Source organism: Hirundo rustica, chromosome 3 (assembly GCF_015227805.2).
Source record: "Hirundo rustica isolate bHirRus1 chromosome 3, bHirRus1.pri.v3, whole genome shotgun sequence".
Taxonomy (NCBI): domain Eukaryota; kingdom Metazoa; phylum Chordata; class Aves; order Passeriformes; family Hirundinidae; genus Hirundo; species Hirundo rustica.
The window spans coordinates 33447069-33471063 of record NC_053452.1 but is presented as its reverse complement, the minus strand read 5'-3'; the positions used below and the strand labels follow the sequence as shown (position 1 = coordinate 33471063).

General features: G+C 35.6%; 1 protein-coding gene across 2 annotated transcripts in view; it reads left to right on the top strand.

Moving 5' to 3' along the window:
- The window catches only part of CEP170 (centrosomal protein 170), a 91919-nt gene that overhangs the window by 26578 nt on the left and 41346 nt on the right, over positions 1-23995 (top strand). For both annotated transcript variants that reach the window (XM_058419643.1, XM_058419644.1), the window contains exons 3-9: positions 2859-2948; positions 7195-7276; positions 7833-7888; positions 8002-8164; positions 10830-10964; positions 19099-19575; positions 22146-22789. In XM_058419643.1, the coding sequence (XP_058275626.1) occupies positions 2859-2948; positions 7195-7276; positions 7833-7888; positions 8002-8164; positions 10830-10964; positions 19099-19575; positions 22146-22789 (1647 nt within the window). The remainder of the gene's footprint in view (positions 1-2858; positions 2949-7194; positions 7277-7832; positions 7889-8001; positions 8165-10829; positions 10965-19098; positions 19576-22145; positions 22790-23995) is intronic.

The following is a 23995-nucleotide window of genomic DNA, read 5'->3' as shown; positions in this document are numbered from 1 at the left end:
ATCTACGTTATTCACAATATCAGACTTATTTGCAAAGAGGAATGCATTTATTTTCTCTATTCTGAATATTTTCTTAGGCTGGATTGAACTGAAGAACATCTATCTAAAATAATACCAATTGCAACTTTTTTTTTTGACTGAGGATGGGATTTTCCTCTTTATGTTTGTATGGCTCTAACTGCAGTTGTTCTTATTTCTGCAGTCATATATAAGTCTTTGTACTGGAGCTGGCCGGTCGGTGGGGTTTTTTTTTATAGAAGCCATTATGGTACTATGTTTTGGATTTGTGACCAAAGTAACACTGTTGATGACGCACCACTCTTTGGGCTGTTGCTGAACAGTGTGTGTGCAGTTTGAAGGCATTCCCTCCTGCCTGGCTCCTCCTACACACGCCTGACTTGGGGGGGTGCTTACCATGTGGAGAGGGAACACAACCAGGACAGCTGACCCAAACTGACCCAAGGGATATTCTGTGACAAATAATGTGTTGTGCTTGGCAGTTAAAACTCAGGGAGGGGCTTTGGGGAAGATTCCCACTGCTCAAGGGACTGTCTGGGCGCTGGGCTGCCTGTGGGAGATGAGAAGTGATTGCCTTCTCAAAATTTGATTTGCTTTACTTCTTCTTCCTCTTTGCTGCTGAAACTTGACCCATGAGTTCTTTCCTTTTCTCTTCCTTTTCTATCCCACATCCTGCTGGGGCTGCAGAGGGTGAGTGAGCAGCTGTGTGGCATTTAGCTGCCAGCCAGGGCACTGAAGTCTTCCAAGAAGGAATTTTAAATACCTTTAAATTTGAATGGAAGGCTTCAATAACAAAACCAAAGGCAAAAAGGCTTTCAAAATATTTGCACAGTCTTTACACCTGTAAAGATCGGCTGAAATTGATAAAAAGTACAATTACATGCAAGTAATCTGAACCTGAGGAGAACTGTGATGTTGTGCAGAATATCAATGTTTTTGTAAAAGCCAAAGACTTGAGTAATCGTTCTTAGCATTTCAGATGATGTGACACAGTATCATGAAGCTTTGAGGGTCTTTTTGTGTCCTTTCTGTTTTAACTTAATTTTTAACAGGATGTAGCACATAAAGATAATTAAATAAATTATTAGTAATGCAGTATGTATTTGAATAACAACATTGAGAGAAGTTCAAAATCTTTTTCAATAGCTTAGGTAAAAATAGGGTAATTCTTGGTGCAGAGGTTCCACCTGAGTGTGGAAAAACGTAATCTGTGCTTAATATTTTAGGCTCAGCAGAACATGCACATCAATGAATTTCATTGTATAGAGATTTTTTTCACTTGAAAGGTTACTAAGTTAGTGGAAAATGAACCATTTTGCTGTGTCTTCATCTGCCATTGAAAGCACTTAGCTGATGCAGTATATTAGTGCAACTGATATTGGCAGGGAACTTGTTCACTTGTCTGTCTTTTCCTTATTCTCCACTTTGATATCCTGCCCCCTCCCATTATACCCCTCAAAGATGCAGAGCAAAATAAAAAGTCTAAAAATAAAATAGTTAGTGTAAGCAGAAGAGCACTGATCTCACTTCTTTGAGGGGAAAGCAGAGCAGTCATAAGATTAAATGGAAAGGAAGAATGAGAAACTAAATTGAAAATGAGGGAACTAATAGTAGTATGTCTCAGGTAATGGTGAAGGAGTGAGGTGATCATTATGGGATTGCAGTAGGAGAAAACATTTCCTTAGGAGGAGTAGTTGTGTGTGCTGATGCCTTGAACTGGCCAGTGCACTTGGTAAGGCAGGACTCCTAGAACTGACAGACCACAAATGCTGGTACACCCAAGTCATGGAAATGACAGAAATGTGCCATTCTCTGTGCAATACAGTCCTGAAAAATGAATTAAGTAGCAAGGATGGAAGATGCAAACCTGAAATTAGGAAGAATGCTGGTGGAAGGAATTTGCAACTATGCAGTCAGGTTGTGACAGTGCACTAGCAGAGTTACTGGAAACATAGGATTGAGCGTGAGCTGATGGAAAAGATGAGCTGTGCTCTCAGTTCTCTTGGGAACTCTTGAATATGTCCAGATGCTGCCCATATGCATGCATGAAGGAGACACATCCAGCCCCACCTCCCTTGCTTGTCATCAGCACTTCAGGCTGCAAACACTTGGCCAGGAGTGAGTGCTGAAAGAGGGACTTGGCTGCTAGGGAGCTGCTGTTCTGGGATGAAATAGTAGCAAGGATTGTTTCTCATGTGTGGTGATGTTTGGATGTGAAATAAAGAATTCATAAAATAAATAAATGCATACTGAAGTGCTTAAGGAAGGACTGCCAAAGTCAGAACTGATGGGAACAGTAATTCAGGAACTGCTCAGACATTTAGTGAAGAGGCTATAGCTAATTGCTTCAGGAAATTGAGATCAAGAAGAAACACTCTGATTGCTTGTATACGATGGTAATTATCCCAGATGTGTGACAGGAAGTGTTGTGTTTGAGAGAGAACACCAGAACCCCGGAATCACAGTCATGTCTTGAAAGATGCATGTAATTAATGGGAGAGAGAGTAAGAAATAAAGTGAAGTTGATGATATTAGATTAAACATCAGTGATACTAGAGTGGATTGAAAAAAGAAACCCTTTGGATAATATATATCTGGATCTGACTTACTGTATTTAGGGAAACATTAAGAAAATTATTTTGAATTAATTTTAGTATTCTGCTGTGGGTACTTTGAGTTGGGTTAGAGAGTGTCTTTTTCATATGTGGGACTATCTTTTTGATATAATTTGAATAAATGTGCTAGGTAGAAAGAAAATAATCACACTGCTCTAAGAAATAGCCACAATCATTTAATATGGTTTTCAAATACCTTATTTTATTTTCTTTCATACATTTTAGTCACGGAGCGTGGACAAACAACACGCTGTACTCAACTATGATGCCTCTACAGATGAACACTTGGTGAAGGATTTGGGCAGCTTGAATGGGGTAAGTTAACATCAGAAATAGCTCCCCATAGTGTTCCATATCTTTGTTTTGGGATTTCTTTGAGCCATTATTAATTCTACATTAATACCTTTTTAATGCAAGACTGGAAATGGGTGAACATTCAAAAGCAAAGTGGAGCCTCTGTAGGGGTTTTCCACTGCATGTTTTTTAAAGCGCTGCAGTTAATTCCAGTTATAAGAGGGCTTTGTAGGAAAAGCTCAGCAGGAAAAGCTCAGAACAATAAACAGGAGTATGTTATACTTTTGTATTTCAGGATTGTAAAAAAAAAAAAAAAGAATTTTGAATATAATGTCTGAAAGTCCTGACATATTTCAATCTCTAAAATATACAGTTATGATAGGGATTTTATTTCACATGCTATTCCTTTTTCTCCTGCTATAATGGAGAAAAGAGTGTTCAACTGTACTTCATATGTGGAAAAAATAAATTATGCAATAATCATGTTATATGAAAATCTATTTAATGCTATATTTGCATTTAGTTTTTCAGAATATTTTTTATTAAAATCTCTATGAATAATCTGTGTCAAGTAATTGCAAACTAATACAGGGGAAATCCAAAGCTATGAGAAAAGTAAAGTTTTGTATGACATTTTGTGCTTTAAGGCTTTTCTAGGAATTTCGTGTTCAGAAATCTAGCTAAGCATCACTTTTTATAATTTTTTTGATACTACAGCAAATTATTAAAAACATAGTAACTTTGTCATAATTTTGTAACCCTTTAGATACTTTTTTATGAACCATGTATTTGTCCTAGTTATGGTTGTTATTTTATAACATGAAATGTTTAGCTCTGTTGTGAATATGTACAGAATAAAATCACGAGTTCATCTGTGACTGCACATTTGAATAATACTTAGAAAGCTACTGATAGTGAATAGTTTTGTCAAGTACTTAAATAAATAGAAGATGAAGAAGAGCTCTCAAGTTACTGCCTTTGGATCTTGATGTGCGTTTCAAAATAAAACTCGGTCACTGTCTCTATTAGCTTTTCTGTATTTTAAGGTAACTAACTCAGCCTTCTAAAGTGTCAGTCTCAACTCTGTGTGAAACCACTGAAGGGCTATATCCTTTGAACAGTTCTAGACATACAAGGTCTTTGGTCCTTAAATATTTAATATACCTCTGTATTTTCAAAGTCAGTGTGCTGTTTCAAGGCAATGATGAGAAATAAGTTCAGCACATAGAATTTTTTTGCTGAGACATTTGATTTTACTCCCTAGTTCTGTAACTCCTGTAGTCAGTAGGGATACCTTCAGATTTTCATTGCCTTGTCACAAAACTGGAATTTAATAGAGAGATATATGTTAAAAGGCCTTCATTCAACTCCTTTTTTTGCCTCTGATAAAGAGCTTTCAGTGATTTGCTTCACTTCATCTAATTCATGCTCAAGTTTGAGGTGAAGCTTCAGTTGCTCCAGAGCTGTTTACTCAGAGACATCAAAGGAACTCTTTTTTCCCACTGTTTTGGGACAAGGAATATTAAGTCTCAGGAGTTCAGTCCTTACTCTTTGTCTTCACAGTGTTTTCCTTACTATCAGTTTCCCATTGTGCCTTTCTTTCATACCTCTGCTTACCTGGTTTCAGGTTAATGGAGAGAACACATTATTTTTGTAACACCATACTTACTTGTGTGGCAGAAGAGTGCCTCAGTACCATATGGTGAACTAGGTAATAATTCTTCTAGTCTAGCTGCTGTTTCCACTGAGAACACCTCCCTAGCAGCCAAGTGCCTCTTCTAGTGTTTCAGCTTCTACCTTTTCTTATTTTCCATACTTCATCAAAAGATTTATTTTGCATGTCTCCAGTTGGTCCCATCTCTTTTGAGAACAGATACATACTTTTCTTAGTATAAAGGACTACTCCATTCCTGATGTAATGCACTTTAACCACTCAGTAGTTCAGAGTTTAAGGGGAGGTGGCTAATAATCAGTATTTTGGTTTTGAGTGTTATGTGTGTTATAATTTCACAAGATGAACTGTAATTGTACCAGATGCCCTAGTGCTTGAATATTCTTATATGTATGGTGGATTCACATCCAGTTCAGTGAAAAGATTACAGAAATCTTTTTCCTGGACTTAGAAATCTAGGAGTCTTTATCCTGGACATCTAAATTTGGAAAAAAAAAAAAGGCAAAAGTAAATTTTAATCAGTTTTACATGAAATAAAATTTTATTTCTGATAGTCTGTTGTGACTCATTCTGGACAGTCCCGTTTTTCTTTTTTTTCCTTATAAAAAAGATGAAGGAATTTATCTTTTCTGAAGGAAATGTGTGCAGTTGCTAGTATGTAATTATTATTTCCCTAGTATCAGTAGAATTCAACTGTACTTTCTCCTTTGACTTGTAAACTCAGAAACATACCAGAAGAAGTATGGCCCTGTTGAATAACGTTCTTCTCAGGAGTATTTACAGGATAGCAAAGCCCTTTCACAATGATGTTTCAGGACTGGATTGTGAAAAGCTTAGCAAACTTTTATGAAGGCTTAAAAACAGTTGACTCTCACTATTTAGAGAATAAACTTTAGAAACCATGTGAATGCAATGATTTAAAGGGGCAGAGGATTCCTTATTTACATAGTAACTCGCCTTTTCAAGCTAGCTTTGTCTTGCATCCCAAAGCATGTGATGAGATTTTAAAGCTCCAGTGGCAAAGTAACTAAGACTTGGTTGTTTTATGCCATCACTTCGGTCACGACCATGAGGCTGGGAGTAGACTGCACACACAGCCTTTGGAGTTCTCTGCATTGGGTGTGCTGTGCGTGCACATGAATTTCAGAGCTGGGAGGAAAAATGTGTACATACATACATACATGCATGTCTGCAAGGTGGCCTAAATTCTGTCTGTTCACTGAAATTCGGAGTGCCTTGAGGATTGCCTTCACAGAGGTTTTTGCCCTGTACTCGCAAAATGTTGAGGTGAGATAAATATGCCTGAAACATTACTGAAAGTTTGATGTGTACAAACCAGTAAACAGTTGTACTTTTTATTCTCGTTCCCCTTGGAAGACGCTTTCTACAAAGTAGGTAAACAATTATTTAAATAATGAAACAAACATTCTTTTCTATTAGAAAAAGAAAATTAAATGGAAGATCCTCTTACTATTTGGGGGAGGGAGATTGTTTCTCTCTAACCAGTTCATTTAATACTAGGCTCATGAGAAACACAACCATTGAAATATTTGGACTTTTGACTTATTTAATTATTCAGGTTTTTTCAATTTCAGAGTGCTTATAAAATGTCATATTTCAACTGTTTCTTTCTTTAGAAACGTGTACATGTTGTAGAGGTGTTGAGTTAGAAGTAGGATGATCCTGTAGGGTTGCAATATGCTGAATTCTTACCACTGATTTTTGGTGTTACTTAGATGCACTAACTTAGTCCATGTTGTCCTTAAGTTCTTTGACAATGATTAGAAATAAGCTGCCTCAAAACTCCCATATCTAATGCTAAATGCTGTACAAATAGGATGATAAATCAGTTCTGGCAGTTAATTTGGATTGAAAAAGAAAATCACAAGAAAAATAGTAAGTGGAGGTGCTAATTCAAGGGAATGTTAAGCAACACTTCCAGGAATATTGCTAACAAGATTAAACGTGCAAGGAGTTTTTCAAGGCCAATGTGCTATCATTGTTAGGGCAGACATGACATATAGAGTGGCACGATAGAATCTCTTCAGATCTCTTTGTTATGGCCACATGCTGTCTTTTTTGAAGTTTTTACAAACCTTGAGGACAACTTCTAATTGGATAATAGCTTTCTTGTGAATTATTCTGTTGGTTAGTAAAAGGTATTTTACTTGTCCATCAAATATATCCTCAGATTATTTACATATTTTCTTTACTGATTCTCATGGGACAAATCGCTTGTTATTACAGGTGCACTTATTTTTCACCCTCAGAACGGATTGTTGTGTTAAAGGAGCTCCTCATTCTCAAAACAGCTTCATATGGGAACTTACAAAATTGCTTGTTAGCTGCCCTTAGAAGAAATGACAGGCTTGCTTTTTACCCTTTTCCTACACTGTGCAACTTAGTTATCAACTGGTGTTTAACCTTCCTTTTGCCATAGTTAAGCAGCTGGCAATTTGAGCTTACGGTTTCCTTGTGAATCACCAGCAGAAAATTTGTGGCGCTGAAGACTTTCTTAGAAAATTATTTAAATGGTTTAATTTTATTGGCTTGGAATTTAATGGTGTTTCCTTCTGTCCTCATTTGTTTCTGCAGACATTTGTGAATGATGTGAGGATTCCAGAACAGATATACATCACTCTGAAGTTAGAAGATAAATTGAGATTTGGATATGATATCCTTGCCATAAAAATGCAGTGTCGGGACACACTTGTCTTGTTAGAAGTATGGTTGTGTTAAGTGCTCTCATTGCTACAAAATTACCTATATTAGAGAAAATCTCAGGGTTTAGGATATTCTGCCTTGGTCTGAACTACTGATAAAGTACATTTCATTGTCTCTCACTGCAAGAAACCTCAACTTTCAATTACTGTTTAGAACAAAATGTGTATCTTCTGTGTTGCTAAAAAGTACTACTTATCTTTGAGGCAAATACACAAATATCTGTGTCATATGGAGTTGTATACCAGCAGATAAGATTACAAACTACTGAATGAAAATGATCACATGTATTATTGAAACACTAAGGTATCCATTCAGTGTTCTGTTTACAAATAGTAAATAATTTCATTTGCATTGATGAGTTTCAAAGTGCACGATATCGTAACAGTTGACATATTTTAAAAGCTGTCCCCATTCTAGTGGCATAATAGGCTGCACAATTGTTGCTTTTGTGTAAAATTCTCTTGTGAATTCAGAGTTTTTTCAGTATTTTCCTTATCATTTCCTACATACTAATCTTTTTACTGTGGTCAGGGGAGAGATGAGAGTCCCCGAAGAAGCACTTAAGGTAACAATGTGCAGTTCCTGGATGGGTTTTTGTCATTGTATAGTTATTATAACATATAATCTTTTCCCACTCTTTGAGGGTTTGTGTTTTTTTCTCTATTTAATGTCATATAGCATGAAAAATTCACAAGCCAACTCCAGTTATCCCAAAAATCTTCAGAGGCAGAAGGATCGAAACAAAGCAGCTCCAAAAGTTCAGAGTCCAAGGTAACAGACTCCACACCTGAAGTGCACCACAAAACTACAGAAGCACTGAAATCTGAAGAAAAATCAATGGGTAAGGTTCATTTTGTTTTTGCAGAAGCACAAAAGCTTGGAAAGGACATTAATTTGCTTCAGTAGGATGATTGTGAAATTCTATAGACAGTAAAAATTTCATACATAGGAGCATTTAAACATAGTTTAGGTGTTAATAATAATAATAATAATAATAATAATAATAATAATAATAATTTTCTGTCTTTTTTACAGTAACATCCACACGTTAAGAAACTTTTAAAGAGAGATTTAATTGGCATTTTTAAGATTTTTGCATGTCTCTTTGTCCAAATCACAAACTTGCAGCATTTTTGGCAGGAAATTGCTATTTTTGGAGTTTAAGTGAAAGTATTTGTTCAGAAACAGTTTGTACTTTTTACCATCACCATTACCAAGTGCACTGTTTTTCCTTTGGTTGGTTTGGGGTTTTTTCCCTTTTTATATGGCTGGGAGTTTTATTTGTTTGTTTTGTACTTCCTAGCATTCATTGTTTGATGTGTCAGGATATAACCTAAGAGTTCTATTGTGGTTTAAAGATTTGTAGAGACTGTAGTTTCAGGCTTGTTTCTACACCATGGTTCATATTTAGTTAATGTGTCATGGTGGCTCTGCTGTGGTTGTCTCGACGTCGCGTGGGTTGTACTGCACCCAGCTCTGGGCCCCGGTGTGGGAAGGCTTTGGACCTTTTGGAATGAGGCCAGAGGAGGGCCAAAAAGATGGGCAGAGGGTTGGAGCAGACTGGCTGCAAGATGGAGTTGTTCAGCCTAGAGAAGAAAAGGCTCCAGGGAGACCTCACAGCAGCCTTTCAGTACCTGAAGGGAGCTGCTGTAAAAAGAGGCAATGTGTGTTTTACACAGGCAGATAGTGATAAAAGACCAGGTGCAATGGTTTTAAACGAGAGAGGAGAGAGTTTGATCAAATGTTAGGAAGAAATTTTTCACTGTGAGAGTAGTGAGCCATTTGAACAGGTTGTTAGAGAGTTGGTGAATGTCCCATTCCTGGAAGTGTTCAAGGCTTTGAGCAAACTGGTCTTGGCAAAAGGTGTTCCTGCCCGTGGCAGGTCCCTTCCAACACAAACCATTCTCTGATTCGCTGATGAACTTCAGCATGAGCCTTGCTAAAGTGTAGTGGAGATGACCAAAAGAATAAGAAAGGGATCAGGTATTGTTGTTGCCTTAATATGGAACTGTCTAGGTCTGATTTCCTTAGGTCAAAGCTCTACAGTTTTGTTTACGTTTTCATCTATTCTTCTGGAAGACTCACTTCAAAGAATTCTCTTCCCCATGTAGAGGATTCTGTGGTATACTTAATTAACCTGTTTGTTCTGTTGTCTAATCCAGCATCTTATTAAGGGTACATAAAGTAGCAAAGTGGGGGGGGTTATCCTCCTCTTCAATTTTTTTTTCACTCTTCCAAAAATAACAGTCAAGGATAGGGATTTATATTTGATTGCAACTCTCAGAAGGTTTTTGGGGAATGATTCTCACACTGTTGCTGTATAAATGCATATCTGTTCACTATTGCTAATTCAGTGCATAGGAACAGAATTATGGAATGGTTTGGGTTGGAACAGAGCTTAAACATCACATTTAGGTTGCACCCCCTTGCCATGGCCAGGAACACATTCCACCAGACCAGGTTGCTCAAAGCCTCATCCAGCGTGTTCTGTAACACTTCTGGGATGGAGCATCCATGAATTCTCTGTATAACCATCAAGTTTTCTAAAAATACGGCATGCTGCTCTGTAAAAAGGAGGTACTTAACATCATGTTGAAACCTTTGACATGGCTATGAAATCATCTTTGAAATACAAGTGTATAAAATACTGAAAAAAAGTTGGTATTCCTAATGGGTAAAGTAACAGACAAGCTCCTAAGATATATTTTAACAGATGATTTTTTTTTATATAAAGGCTCTTTAAAATATATTCAGAACATCTGTATGACACTAGAATAACTAAATCTCTGTAGGGTGAGGTGTTCTTCCAAAAGGTCAGATCAAACCTAACCCAGCCAATTTACCATCAAATTAGAAATCTTAATTATATCAGTGGGTTTTTTCTTACATAATTTTTGCATTTAAATATATTTAACCATGTGTATAGCCCTTTTAGTTGCACTATAATTTAACTAATACCTTTAAAAAAACCCCAGCCTGTAAAATTGATTGTGCTCAGTAATGTTTTACACACAAGGTAACTTTCAGCACTCTGTAGTAGCCGTCAGCAATTTGGAACCTTGGCAACATTGCAAAATTTGATCAGTTTTTCATGCAGTGAGTTCAGATTTCATTGAAAGGTCAGTGTGGGTAAGAATGAGAATCTTCTCACAGAAATAGCAGCGAACAGCTTTTAGGAATGTACTGCTATCTTGATGACTTCACACTGAAACAAGAAATAATATTTACAGATATATCAGGGTAACAATGCGAGATGCCAGCTGCCTTTGCATAAACATTTGTGCCAGAAATTTTGATCAGGTCATTAGTAAGCTTTTATATTTAGAACCCAGATCAGTTGTCTGGCCTCCAAGTTTGTTTTGTATTTAGGCAAATGCATGCAACCATTTCACTTCAGCTTCCAGGAGAAACGATCCAAGCAAATTACTTTACTTTCATGTGATTTTAACCTAAATATCACAGCTAAACAGAAAAGTTATTTCCTCTGCTTTGGGCTGACTTTATAGATACTTCTGCCATGCCTCGTGGGACACCGTTGTATGGACAGCCAGCCTGGTGGGGTGAAGATGAACCTGATGAAAAAGATGGTTGTAAGCCAGATAGCAAGCGTGAAGAAAAAATGCCTGAGACAGGGGCTTCAGGTAAGTGTGTTGTCTTTTTTGTTTGTTTGCTTTTGGTTTTGGTGGGTTTGTTGTTTGTTTTGGGTTTGTTGTTGTTGTTTTCATTTGGTTTGGGTTTTGTTTTTGTTTTTTTTCTCTTGACTGAACTGCATGTATTCTCAACTAGGGAACAAAACAGATACTAATGTTTGGAAGTTCACGGTTTGCATAGATGAAAGCCTATTAAAAGATAAGGTAGTTGGAGAATATATTTTTGTGAGAAACTATGCATTTACGGAGATCAGTTTCACATATAATGTATAAGTTTTCTAGTATATAACACAATTTTCTATCAGTAAGTATAGCAAGTAACATTACCTGAACCACTGTGTCTTTTTTTTCAGTTCAATCCGTATCTGTCATTTTATATGCATAGGAATATTTTATTGAAATAATTTCTGAAAATAAATGGTGGATAATATATTCGTGTCTGACTTTTAGCTATATAAGGTTATCTGTATTAACGTTCTCTTCTGTAATTCAATAATGTTGTATTAGTGGGAATTGCATGTTATAGTTCTTGAAGTAAAAATTTGTGTAGTCTAAAGTTAAACTGGTAATGTTTATGCCCCAGTAATACAGACCTTTTTATTAGTTAGCTTGTCTAGACACAGTATGTATTGCCAGAACTTCAATCTCGGTACCTATAATTAGGCTTTTATATCTATCGTCAGGCACATAAATAAAGTGACTGCTATTCTAATAGAGACAGTAACTCAAAACTTATTCAAGTTAGGACAAAATTCAACCATGTTTGTTTGGCTCTTTAGATACACATTTAAGGTCCAACAGTTTTAATTTTGCAGTTTTTTAAAGTACTTTAATTGAGGTCAGAATTTATCTTTTCCTGTCATAGTACTTGCCTTGGTTAACATGAATCATATTTTGCAGGAGCTGGAGTGAAGTCTAAAAATGTGTAAATCCAACTAAAGCAATACTTCAGTGTAGTGAAAGCAAGGTCTTTGGAATTAACTTTTTACCATAGCCTTTTTAATGACCTTTTTCATTTTATTCTAAAGTTGTCATCATTCAGACAGTAGTGTAAGTCTATTAAGATTTGGACTAGTATAAAGACACCAGATTAAAACATTTAAATTAGTTTTCCCTCATTAAATATAGGATTATTGAAAAGTAATATGCTGAAGTCTGTATTTTCAATGCAATTCCATGCCATTAATAAGGTGTGATGCAAGATGCGAGCTTATATTTAGTAGTGTGCCTGTTCTTATTTTTTATAATTTTTAATTGCTTTTTCAGAAGAATCAAATTGAATCAAATGGTTTACCTGCTCTTGTATTTATTTTATCGAGAGATTTTTCAGCGAATGATCAGTGCTTCTATCTTAGTTCCTGAGTTACAAGAAAAATAAGATTCCAACTTTCACTCAAACTAATCATGGAGATGCCATCTGTTTCAGTAGTAGGCAAAAATAAGTTTGTTCTAGACTGAACTTCAGTAATGGGGACAATTTTTACATGATTTGCTTAGTGAAGTCATCATAAGGCAAATGATGACTAAATAAAATAGATTAATATTTTCTAAATTATTTAAATTTGTTTGTTTTCCATATATATACTCTACAAAAACTAAATTTGGTGGGCCCAAAGCCTTCTTGGCAGATACAACATTTTGTCCTTTTTTTTTAAAATTTATTTTAGAAATCCCTTTTATTTATGTTGTTGCTTTTGTTTAGCCATGAATGTATTTCCTATGAATAGTATTGATCTATCAAGAGCGTAAGAATAGCTTTTATTTCCTCAAGCGGAAAGACTCATAAATCTGCAGGAAAGGAATTCAGTTTGAAAAAGCACATACTAAACAAAAAGTTATGTGAAAGAAAGGCACTGCTGAGAAAAATCCAAAACCTGACATTTTTGCAAAACCCTTTAATTTGTGAGGATGTAGAATTAAAATCCTGTGTCTAGACAAATGATTTATTTATCGTGATCACCTAATCTCTGAGTAGACATTAATTGTATGTTCTACTAGTCTGGTTCTTGACTGTAGTAGATAATTTTTGCTGGTGTTGTCAGAGAGTCTGAAAAGACAAACCATATAAGACATTCGCTTCTATGGACACTTCTTCAGTCTCAGAACACTGTGTCTGTGTAGAAGTGTGCAAAAGACATTCTGAATATTTTTCATGCAATTACAAAATCATAAAAGTTTTGGGCTGCTTTGGCCTATAGTTATGAAAAGGTGAACTTTTCAACAAGGAATTATGTATTTTCTTCAAGCACTTGGGGTTTATAATATAGATGAATATAATAAAGGAAATCAACATAAAGACACTTTTATGAAAGAAAATTGGAAACTTCAGAAGATTGTCATGCTTGGATATTTTTAAAATATAAGCAAACTTCAATAAAAATGTTCAAGATTGGTGCAGTTAATTATTCTTTTGTAGGGTAAATTGTATTAAGTGTTTAAAACACTCATCTGGGACATGCTTTTTATATAAACTGCCTAAAAGTAAGTACGTTACAGGTGAATTCTCAAGCTAACTCAAATCGATAGATTACATTTTAATAAAATAATCCTATTAAAAATCTGTTTCATGCTTTAATAGTTTATTACATGATTATTTACTGAATAGAAAAGAAGACTTGAATTCTAAGAGGTGGGGGGTAAGGTTTAATGAGGAGAGTGAAGTGGGCGATTTATTTCTGTTAAGCCAACTATAGACAATTAGTCTTTACAGTCTAAAGTTAATAAGATTATTTCAATGTTAGTGTATTTCTATCACAACAGAAATTCACTAATGAAGATTATTTACAAACAGCAGAAAACTTTTAAAAGAAAAATCCTTTCTGCATTTTTCAGATATATGTAGTGCTCTAATTCAATGATCGTAGATCTGCTAGTCTGTATTAAAATGAACAGTTGTGCATACACCTCTGGCGTGACTTTATGCTGCAGCTGTTAAATGTCCATGTTATTGGCAGGTTTATTGGGTGTGTAATTATTATTACTGCCATATGTTATGCTCTCGCTTCCTGGGAAAGCAAAAACTGCATTCTCTGCTGATCTTAGTTGTAGTCATAGAATTATATGTCATTAATGCCTTTACCAGAAATCTAAGAAAAGACAGAAATAAGTTTTTAGGAAGACTTCAGGAATCTGAAGTAATTCTTTCCACTTGGCGTGAATTTTAATTCCAGCATTGCATGAGAATATGTCAGATTAAACATTCCTTGCATTTACAAAACAGTGTCATTTTCAGGTAAAGCAGGCTGACAGTTGAGAAATACCAGTGTAATCAGTGTGTGCAGGAGTTTACACACATTGTAATGTGTGATGCTTAATCAGCAGTATTAGCAGTAAAGTTCCTAGGAGTTTGTCCTAGAATTTTTATGAGTTTTTTCGTGAAACATGTGCAAGTGCTGTGTATAAGGCTAGCTTTGCAAAGCTCTAGCAGCAAATGTGCACATTATGTCATGGGGAGCTTACAGAACTCTATAGATCCAACACAGCAGTATATTTAAGTAAGATTAGTTTTGTCTTTTTTTGACTTGAACTCCTTTAAATCAGGTAGTTAAATGATTTATTATGAGATGGGGATTTATATACAGAGCTGGTTTGTACTTTTATTTTGAAAGAGCAAATCTGATATTTTTTTCCTAAGACTGGTTATGAAAGCATTAAAAGACAGAGATCTTCATACTCAATACTAGGTGAATCATTATATGTATTTATTGAAATCTTGTCTTTAAATAAAAAATTAAAAGTTTACTTCAGGTACAAAGCAAAGGAAAACCCTAAAAGGTAAGTGGGAAATGAAAAGTAGGAACATGAAAAGAAAGAGGAAAGAAAAAAAGAAATTGTATTAAGCATTTGAAAGCACTAAATTCAGCTTATTTTATTACACATACTGTTGCACAGTGCCAAATATGGAGCTAACATTAAAAATGTTTTGGGGTATTATGTAAATATAATATTTTGGCTGTTTCTTATTCCTACTGCAAATAAATATATTGCTTCAGATTTACAGACATTTTTTACAGGAAGTGCTTTGTAAATTTCAGATCATTTTCTTTTACAAGTTTTATTCTTCAAATTGTATTTTTAAGGTGGAAAGAAAAGAGCATTATTAAAATTCTGAAGATTGTACAAAATATTTTCTGAGATTTCCTGTCATTGAACATGATGATATATCAATATACAGAAGCAGGTTTTTTGCACATCTGAATAGCACAGACACCCATGATTTTTCTTGTCCAGGTTAGCAAGTAAAATATTGAGATTCTGACTACTTGTGTGTGTAGCTTGAGAAATGAGACTTACAAAACCCCAGAAAGTCCCAGAAAGTGTAATTGATTCTGCTAACATCACAAAGTGAATGTTGCATTTTTGATTGTCAACTGTGAATAGAATAGAACGGAATAGAAATCACTGAGGTTGAAAGATACCTTCAAGATCATCCAGTTGAACCATCCACCCAGCACTGTAACCCCTAAACCACTAAACCATCACCTAGTGCCGCATCCAGATGCCTCTTGCTCACCTCCAGGGATATGACTCCGCCACCATATCCCTGGGCAATCTATTCCAATACCTGACCACCCTGAAAATGAAGAAAATTCTTTCTAGTGTCTAATCTGAATCTCCCTTATCTCAGTTGAAGGCCATTTCCTCTGGTCCTCTCACTGTGGAAGGAACCAGCCCCACCTGCCTACAGGCTCCTTCCAGGTGGTTGCAGAGAGTGATGCGATCCCACCTGAGCTTCCTCTTCTCCAGACTAAGCAAACCCAGCTCCCCCAGTCATTCCTCACAAGAATGTACCCTAGTAAAGGATCTCTCTGAATCTTGCTTTTGTTAAGCCCGTGGTTTCCCAGATATTCCGTAGTTTCCCTCCTAGCCTCTCCTAGAATTGTTTCAGTAATAGTATCACTACACCTGGGTGGCAGCTACCAATTATTGCTTCCTCACTTGCCTTGTAGAAGCAGTTGCTCAGTTGCCTTGTTGCTCAGGATCTTTGAAGAGTGAGAGCCCCCTTTTTACAGATAATCCTGCTATTTTTTCTGCCCCCTTTCCTTTTAGTCTTGCCAGTTATGAAATCCCATTAGTCCCTGAAGAGATTGAAATTCACTACCTACCTGTTCCCACCCCTTCATTATCCCAAAACTCACTTGCAATTGCCATTTTTGCAATACATAGACTGTGCTTGTTCTGTTTTAAAAATTATAGAGCAGTGACAGCCACTATCTTCAGTATTTGATTGAAGGTTTTCTCTTAAAGGTGTTTGTATTTAGTATGATAAATATTTTCCTTCATCTTGGCAGATGAAATTTTATAATAGGATTTTGAAGGTAAGGCTGTTTAATAGATCACTCTTTGTAATATTTAGAAAGCTGTAAGGGCTTGCATTTAGAATCTGTGAGAAAAATATTGAAGGGTGGTTCCGATCAGGATCTATTAATTTTTTGCTTCCTGCTTTTCTATTTCTTATTCTAATCAATTCTGATGCATTTAATTTTTCTAAAAAATGCAAGTACTTCTGAGTGAAAATAGGATTTTTAAGTAATTAAAATAAACTTATATTTTGGATATTTTTATTTATATAATTGTTAAGAAACTTTCTAGTTTAGTGACATTTACAATTTAGTTGCAGTTTAGTTTCTTGCTTCTTTTGATTAAACTCTGTCTTAATTTAGATCCGAACTATATGCTAGCGTCTGTTTAATCAAAAATATTGGGATCAAATACTGTGCATATTATTGTAGTATAAACAGTTGAATTGAAAAGTTAAATTTGGTGCAGACAAGTTTCACACAGAAATTTTTTTTTATGAAGTCCTTCATCAATTCTGACAAACCAGTATGAGAGATCCTCTCATTGCTGTACATCTGATGCAATTTGCCTACAGTCTTATTATTTTCAAAAGATGGTAATAAACCAGCTATTTCATAATTACTGAAAAATACTGTGTTTTGTGTGGCCAGCAGATTTGCTCCTGCCTTGTCCAAAAGTAGAAATCTTTCTCAAAACTGAGTATTAGCCAGTTATCTTCTTTGAATGAGTGTTGAACTCTATATCTGGCTTAATTATTGGCTGCAGGAATTGCATGATGTTGTTGACTTTAAGTTCTGAGCAGAACCATGTGAGGGAGAAAAAGTTGTCTATGATTTGGCTATGTGGTGGATTTCTCTCCTTTTTGGTGTTTCATATTGTAAGGATCCAAGCTCTAGATTTGATCCTACCAGAGCTTGATCCGTTCCAGCTTGTTAGCTGCATGAAACAAATGGAGAGTGACTGTAGTGTACCTAAAATCTAGGACCTGCAAAGTGTGATTTTTGTTCTTTTCTGTACAGTTTCTGTATAAACAGAGAAGGTTTTCAATAACCTTTGCATCAGAAAAATAGATTAATTCTGTATTGTTTGTCTGCTGGCATTAGTGTTTTCAGGAAGGGTGTTAAAAGGCATTCTGTTTCCCAGGGAGGGGAGCAGTGAGATGCTGTTGTTCTACCTGAAAACTCCCCCACAAGACATAAGGTAGCTGATAGTGCAATGAAAGGCATTAGCTAGGGGACTTTTGGGATCCAACAACAGAATAGAAAAACCTGTCTGAATTCTGAACATGTTTTGTAACAGCTACTGGTAGAAAAAATAAATTTAAATTGCTTTGCTGCCTGCATTGGAGTAATTTTATCCAATGGGTATCCAAACATGGCAATGATGAAGTATTTTCCATTCAATAACACCTTTCTTTTTTTTTTTTTTTTTTTTTTTTTAACTTTTCCAGGTATTATTTCTTCCCTTTAATACTTTAATAGTTTATTTCTTTGTATCACACTGCCATCCTTTTTTTTTTTTTTTTTTTAGTTTTGAGCATTTTCATAAATGGTCACAAGAAGCATGTGTTTGTGAGGAGCAGCCGAGGTGCATTATTCCATCCTGCATCGTTTACCCCTTCAATTCCTCACTTCAGTATAGATGTTTCTATTGCTATCTTATTGCATAATAGTTTCATACACAAATGTTAACTTCCTCAGCTGATGTAGGGTGGCTTTTTTAAAGTACCTAAAATCAATTAGTTACAGTTTTAATTCTTTACTTGGCAACCTAAAATGTTGTCTTAAACATCTTAATGTGGTCCATGATAAATTGCTTCGGAACTATTCAGAATTCTTTTGCTGGAATCTAAGTTGCTGCTAAGGTCTCGAGCTTCTGTTGCTTTAGCGCATCTCTGCACCAGGTGTTTTGGCTGACTTTGTAGTTCATAGAATGCAATCAGAAGATTTGCTTTCTTAAAGTCATATTGGTAGCTTTGCTGCAATTACAGGAAGCTTTAGCCTTCATTTAGACTCTACAGTGGAACTTCGAATTACTTCCCTGTGCTTTTTCTGCCTTCTGCTTTTTTAGCCAGTGAGAGCATGGCTTGCTAACATTCTGCATGCTTTCAGCTATTGTTCCTTTTTCTGTTCATCTACAAACAATGACAACAAGTTAAATAAGAGGACATGTCAGTAGGATTTAGCTTGATTCTTTAGTTTTATCTTTTGTAGAAACATAAAGTGTTTCCATTCCAAAACACTTTCCAGTGCTTAGCAGTGTTTAACTTGTTGAGCCAGAATTAATGTTTATCTTGCATTAATGTGTGAATTGTTTTTCTGAAGAATTTGGCCGGATAAAATTATGCATTCTATCCACTGCAGGAGATGGAAGATCATTAGCACTTGTTTTGAGAGCACCCTGAATTGATGTTTTTTTCCAATAGTTTGGAATTGTGATAATGATAATTTTAACAATTTCACGATTGTGATTTACCTGTTTCCCATGTTCAAATAATTCACCTGACCTTTACACCTAAAAATATTTTGCATGCACTTTGACAAATTCTAAGTGAGCTTTTGCGCTTCTTCTTTACTTACACAATTCTAAGTGAACTTTACACTTCTCACAGCTGAAGTTCAAACTGCCTTTTCATTAATACTTTTTATATGTAATTCTGTGCCCTATTCTTCCAGAACTACTGTGTTCAATCTACTGCACAATCTTACTGTTTATTCCAGGAATTACTCAAGTGGCCTTTACAGGAGTTCAGAAACTTCTTGAAGAGCCTGAAGTTCCCAAGTGTTGTGAAATGTGTTGTTTTTTTTTTTATTTTTCCTAATAGGATGCAGCACCGATGCCAAGCAATCTGAGGAGCGATCTGCATCTGCAAGTGAAGAACTTTATCCTTTCTGTAGGGAGCCCAGTTATTTTGAAATCCCTACTAAAGAATGCCCGCAAGCTTCACAGGTAGCAGAGAGCACTATTCATGAAATTCCCACAAAAGATACCCAAAGCTCCCACGCAGCAGCTTCGGGGCACGCTTCCTTTACCATTGAATTTGATGACAACACTCCAGGAAAAGTAAAGATCAAAGATCACGTGACGAAATTCACGTCGGAACAGCGTCACAAGTCGAAGAAGCCTTCTTCTTCCAGTGGTCAGGACCTGCCGGGGCTTCAGACGGTGATGATGGCTGCAGAGAGCAAAGTAGCAGATTGGCTTGCACAGAACAATCCTCCAAGGATGATATGGGAGCCGACGGAGGAGGATTCCAAAAGTATTAAGAGTGACGTTCCAGTGTACTTGAAGAGACTGAAAGGTAAAGTGAATAGTTCCAGCTATGCTTAATTCTGAAAGCAGCAATTCCTTGCCAGCATGCAGTCAGAGGATCGCTGAGCTGTTGCAGAGTTCAGATGAAATCACGGACACTCCACACGCGTGCAAGGGTTTGGGCTGGGAAATGTTATTGCTGAATTTAGTCTCACAAAGAGCATAAGAAATGAAATGCTGAATCATTTTATAATCAGTATGCTAATTGGAGATGTTCTGGTGTGGCTGAAACCATCAGGTATTTAAACACTGATCTTGAAAAAGAAAAGGAAAAAACCCAAACCTTAGTTAAATTTTATATATCTTACTTTTTCTCAAGAATTTCTATAAAAACGTGAATTACTTTTTTAGAATCAAAGCTCTGAAGTTCAATTTATGCTTTTAGCAACTCTCTCAATAGCATATATTCTGTGGATATTTGTGTTCTAAGAAAATAATTTATGGCAAAGAAGTACATCATATACTCATTCTGCTTATATGGATCATGTTTGGTGGGGTCCAGTTTGAGTCAGGAATCAGAAATAAAGGAAGAGCTTCAACAAGTCCTCAGCTTGTGGACTATTGTATTCATATGTGTGCTGCTGTTGAGTGGAGTTCCAGGTGATCATACATGTTCATTTATTGCAGTGACATTTCAAATGAAATTAGATCAAATGTTACACATGACAGGTGTCCTTTTCTCTTGAGTGTTACTTAACACAATAGAGAACTAGACAGTCTTGATGTTAAGATGAAGATTCCAGTACCATTCAGACTTTCAGAATGAAAACTTCTGATGAACTTTTTCAAGTCTCTCTTATTTTCCATTTTTAATTCCAGCAGGTTAACCCTACAGTTCTCATTTTCCTTGGCTCTGCAACATTGTCATGTCTAGTTCTTAAACAAGCTGGGACTAGGTGGGACATTCTTTGCCTTATTGATTAAAAGTCTGCTTTCTAAGGCTGACTCTTTCAAATTAAGCTAAAAATAAAATTCTGAAAGCAGAATTAGATTAATGTGCTAGCATAAAGATAATACTGTAAATCACATTCTTTGGCCTTCATGTAAATGTATTATATTCATGCATGTTCTTTAGGGTACTAGCCATAACACTTTGATAAATAGAAGGGGTTTTGTCTATAAGGCTTTTCCTGGCAGAAACTCCTCAAAGTCTGATTAATTTTCATATGGAAGAGGTGTAAGTTATGGGATGCATATGGCCATAATAAATATCTGAATTTTATAATCTTCTATGGCCTGTTTGTATTCTCATTCATTAGTTGTATTTTTAGATAGTAAATATACTTAGGTGCTTTGAGAGTTTGATTTTTTTGAAAAAAAAAATCAAAGCTTTTTTTTTCTCCTCAGCTTTTTCTTATAATATTCTGTACTGAAGTCCCACTACTATAATCTAACATTAGATTATATGACTTACTGTGGTGTTGATATTGCTTTAATATTATTTGGAAATATATGGATCATGACATAATTTTTGTAGGCACTATTCTAACAGGTAGAAAACAGGAATTTATGTTGGGATTTCAGCTGTGTTTTTAGTGGTATTGGTCTGATAAGTAAGATTAGTCAATATGTAATTTCTATTTAACTGAATAGTAGCTGCGAATCCTAACTATTTAAATGAGAAAACCTTAAAGAAGCTAACCTCTTGAGAATCAAAAATACAGAAATTGTACTATATATATATGATCAAAATTTGATCTAAAAGAGTTCAAAGAGGATGAAACTGTTCCTTCCCAGGTACTGAGCTAAAACTTGGGAGCATTGACACTTTCCTTGTACATGAGGTTGCTCTGTAAATACACTTATTATGTGTAAGTATCCAGCCTTTGGTACATTTTCAGGTATCATTGCAAAGTACATTTGTAGGTGTATGTATGATTTATGAAATATGTAATCCTTATTCATAGATCTCAGAGTAGTTTATGGAATGAATAAGTAATAACAGCCATTTCACATGCGCACATCAGATGCTGACTGGAGTGAATTATGGAAAAACTCATTGCTCTTCTTGGAAAGAGTAATAAAGAATTCAGTCCAATTTTTAGTAGACATTTCCCATGATAAACTGTTGTAAATGTGGGAGAAATCCAGCAATATGAACTGTGGCTCTCTTTCCACTGTCGGAAGGACTTTTATTAAGGTTTTCTTTTTCCTCTTAACCCTGCCTGGAATGTGTCAGTAGTCATTTGTAATCAACTGGCTCTGTAACAAAACTAATATAATTCAAAAACATACTATAGTACAGCTGGTAAAATACTGGCTTTTGTATGTCACTGATAAGTATTCACAGATGAGAATATTGGGGAAAGGATACTTCAAATGCACTGCTGTTACTGATCAGCTTCTAAAATGTTTCATTGTTTGACTTGTAGCAAGTTGATTGCATTTCCAGGAACTGTACCAAATTTGCAGAGCCAGGTACAGTAAGCTGTTGGAGTTTCCAAAGAAATCCAGTTTGAAATAGTTTCTTTCCTAGTTTGTTGCTTGTCTTTTTTTGTGTTTTATGTTGGGGTCTGTCTTTGATTCACTGTGCTATATACTGTTTTGCTTTGCTTGTAGGGAATAAGCACGATGATGGCACACAAAGTGATTCAGAAAATATTGGTGCACACCGGCATTACAGTAAACGGGCAGCTCTTGAGGAGCACTTAAGGCATCATCATACAGAGCTAAAAAAGTCACATCAGAAAACCCATTCCACAGAAAAGCAGCAAGAGCAAGCTGGTTTGAGTCAGACTGCCTTTATGATTGAGTTTTTTGATGAAGACCATCCTCGCAAGAGACGTTCTTACTCTTTTTCTCAGAACGTAGGAGCTTTATGCGCAGAATCTCCGTCTCCAACATCTCACGCACGAGCTGAAAGAGTGAAACCTGCATCGGGAGAGAAGGTCCCTTCACCTGTGCAAGCTAGCTCCTCACATCACCGAGCAGTGCATGGTGTCCATGCCAAACTTGTGAACCAGAAATCAGAGGAATCCTCAGCTGCATTACCTGCCTTACAAGCTGTATTGTTAAGGAGTTCAGGAAGCCTGGGCCACAGGCCTAATCAGAACCAGGAGATGGACAAAAAGTTGAAGAGCCAACATATTTCTGCTGCTGCTGAAAAGGACAATGAGGATGACCAGAGTGACAAAGGTACTTACACTATTGAGTTGGAAAATCCCAATACTGAAGAAATGGAAGCTCGCAAAATGATTGACAAGGTGAGAAACCTGAAATGCATTCTGATGTTACAAGTGTTGTGGGATGTGTGGGCAGCTGTCTACCACTTCAGTTCTGCTTATTAAAGCTGCTGCAATAACACAAGTTTTTAAACCAGTCTATAATGTTGAAATATGAAATGTACTAAGAGCAGCAGCAGGCATTTGGCTAAACATTATTCCTTGTTTCCTGCTGCTGTTGTCTTAAAGTTTGGTAGTTTTAATGTGTTTTCAAAATATTTTCAGTACTGTAAAAATACAAGGCACCAAAAATCATTTAATGTGTATTTTTATGAGGGTGGTTTATGTCCCTAATAAAAATACTCATTAGTTCTTGAAAGCCTCTTGTCTATAGTTTTCATTAAGTAAATTGGTTCCATCAAAATGATCATATAGATATGGATTGCAAGTGTTTTCTATACTTATTTAAAAAGTATATTCAGTAACAATAACTTAAATTTCAGTGTCAGCTATAAAGAGTAAGTATAAAAATGCTTTGATTTTCCAAGTGTTTATATGATAGCAATGTAAATTTCCTAGTTTGCTTTTTGGTACCAATAGAAATATCAATAGCAATACAAATTGTATTTGTGATTTAAAAACTGTATTAAATAACCGTTCTTTGGATTCAACAGGAAAATACTGGTAGTAGAAGCTATGTTTAATCACTTCGCTTAACATGACTTGAAATTGATTTTTTTATGGTTTTGTTGTGTTTTCTTAGATCATGGTAGAATGCCTGCATCCAATTCTAGGCTAGGGTTTTGCTAATTTAACAGGAAATTCATCATTTACTTGTTTTAGAATTATTTAAGGATTCATTTGCATGTCTAAAACTTTTTGGAGCTGAACAAATACATTAATGAATTTAGAATTAATTTTGGCCAGTGTTGAAAACACACTTTGTAAGACAAGCTAGCTTCACTGGTTTGATTTTGTAAAAAAATTCTGAAGTAGTGGGGAAATGAGACATTTTAATATTGAGGGTTTTCTTTTAAAAAGGGTGTTTATGGAACATTTGGAGACAGGTATTAAAGTAAAGGATGTCACCTTCACTAAAATAATAAAGATAATAGTTTCACCTCTTATGCATTCTGAAAAGAAAATTTTGACTTCTTTGCATCTATATTCAAAAAACAGCTGGGAACTAAAAGCATTCCAGATGAGGCAAGTAAATATGAAGGAACTACACTTCTACACTTTATTCTT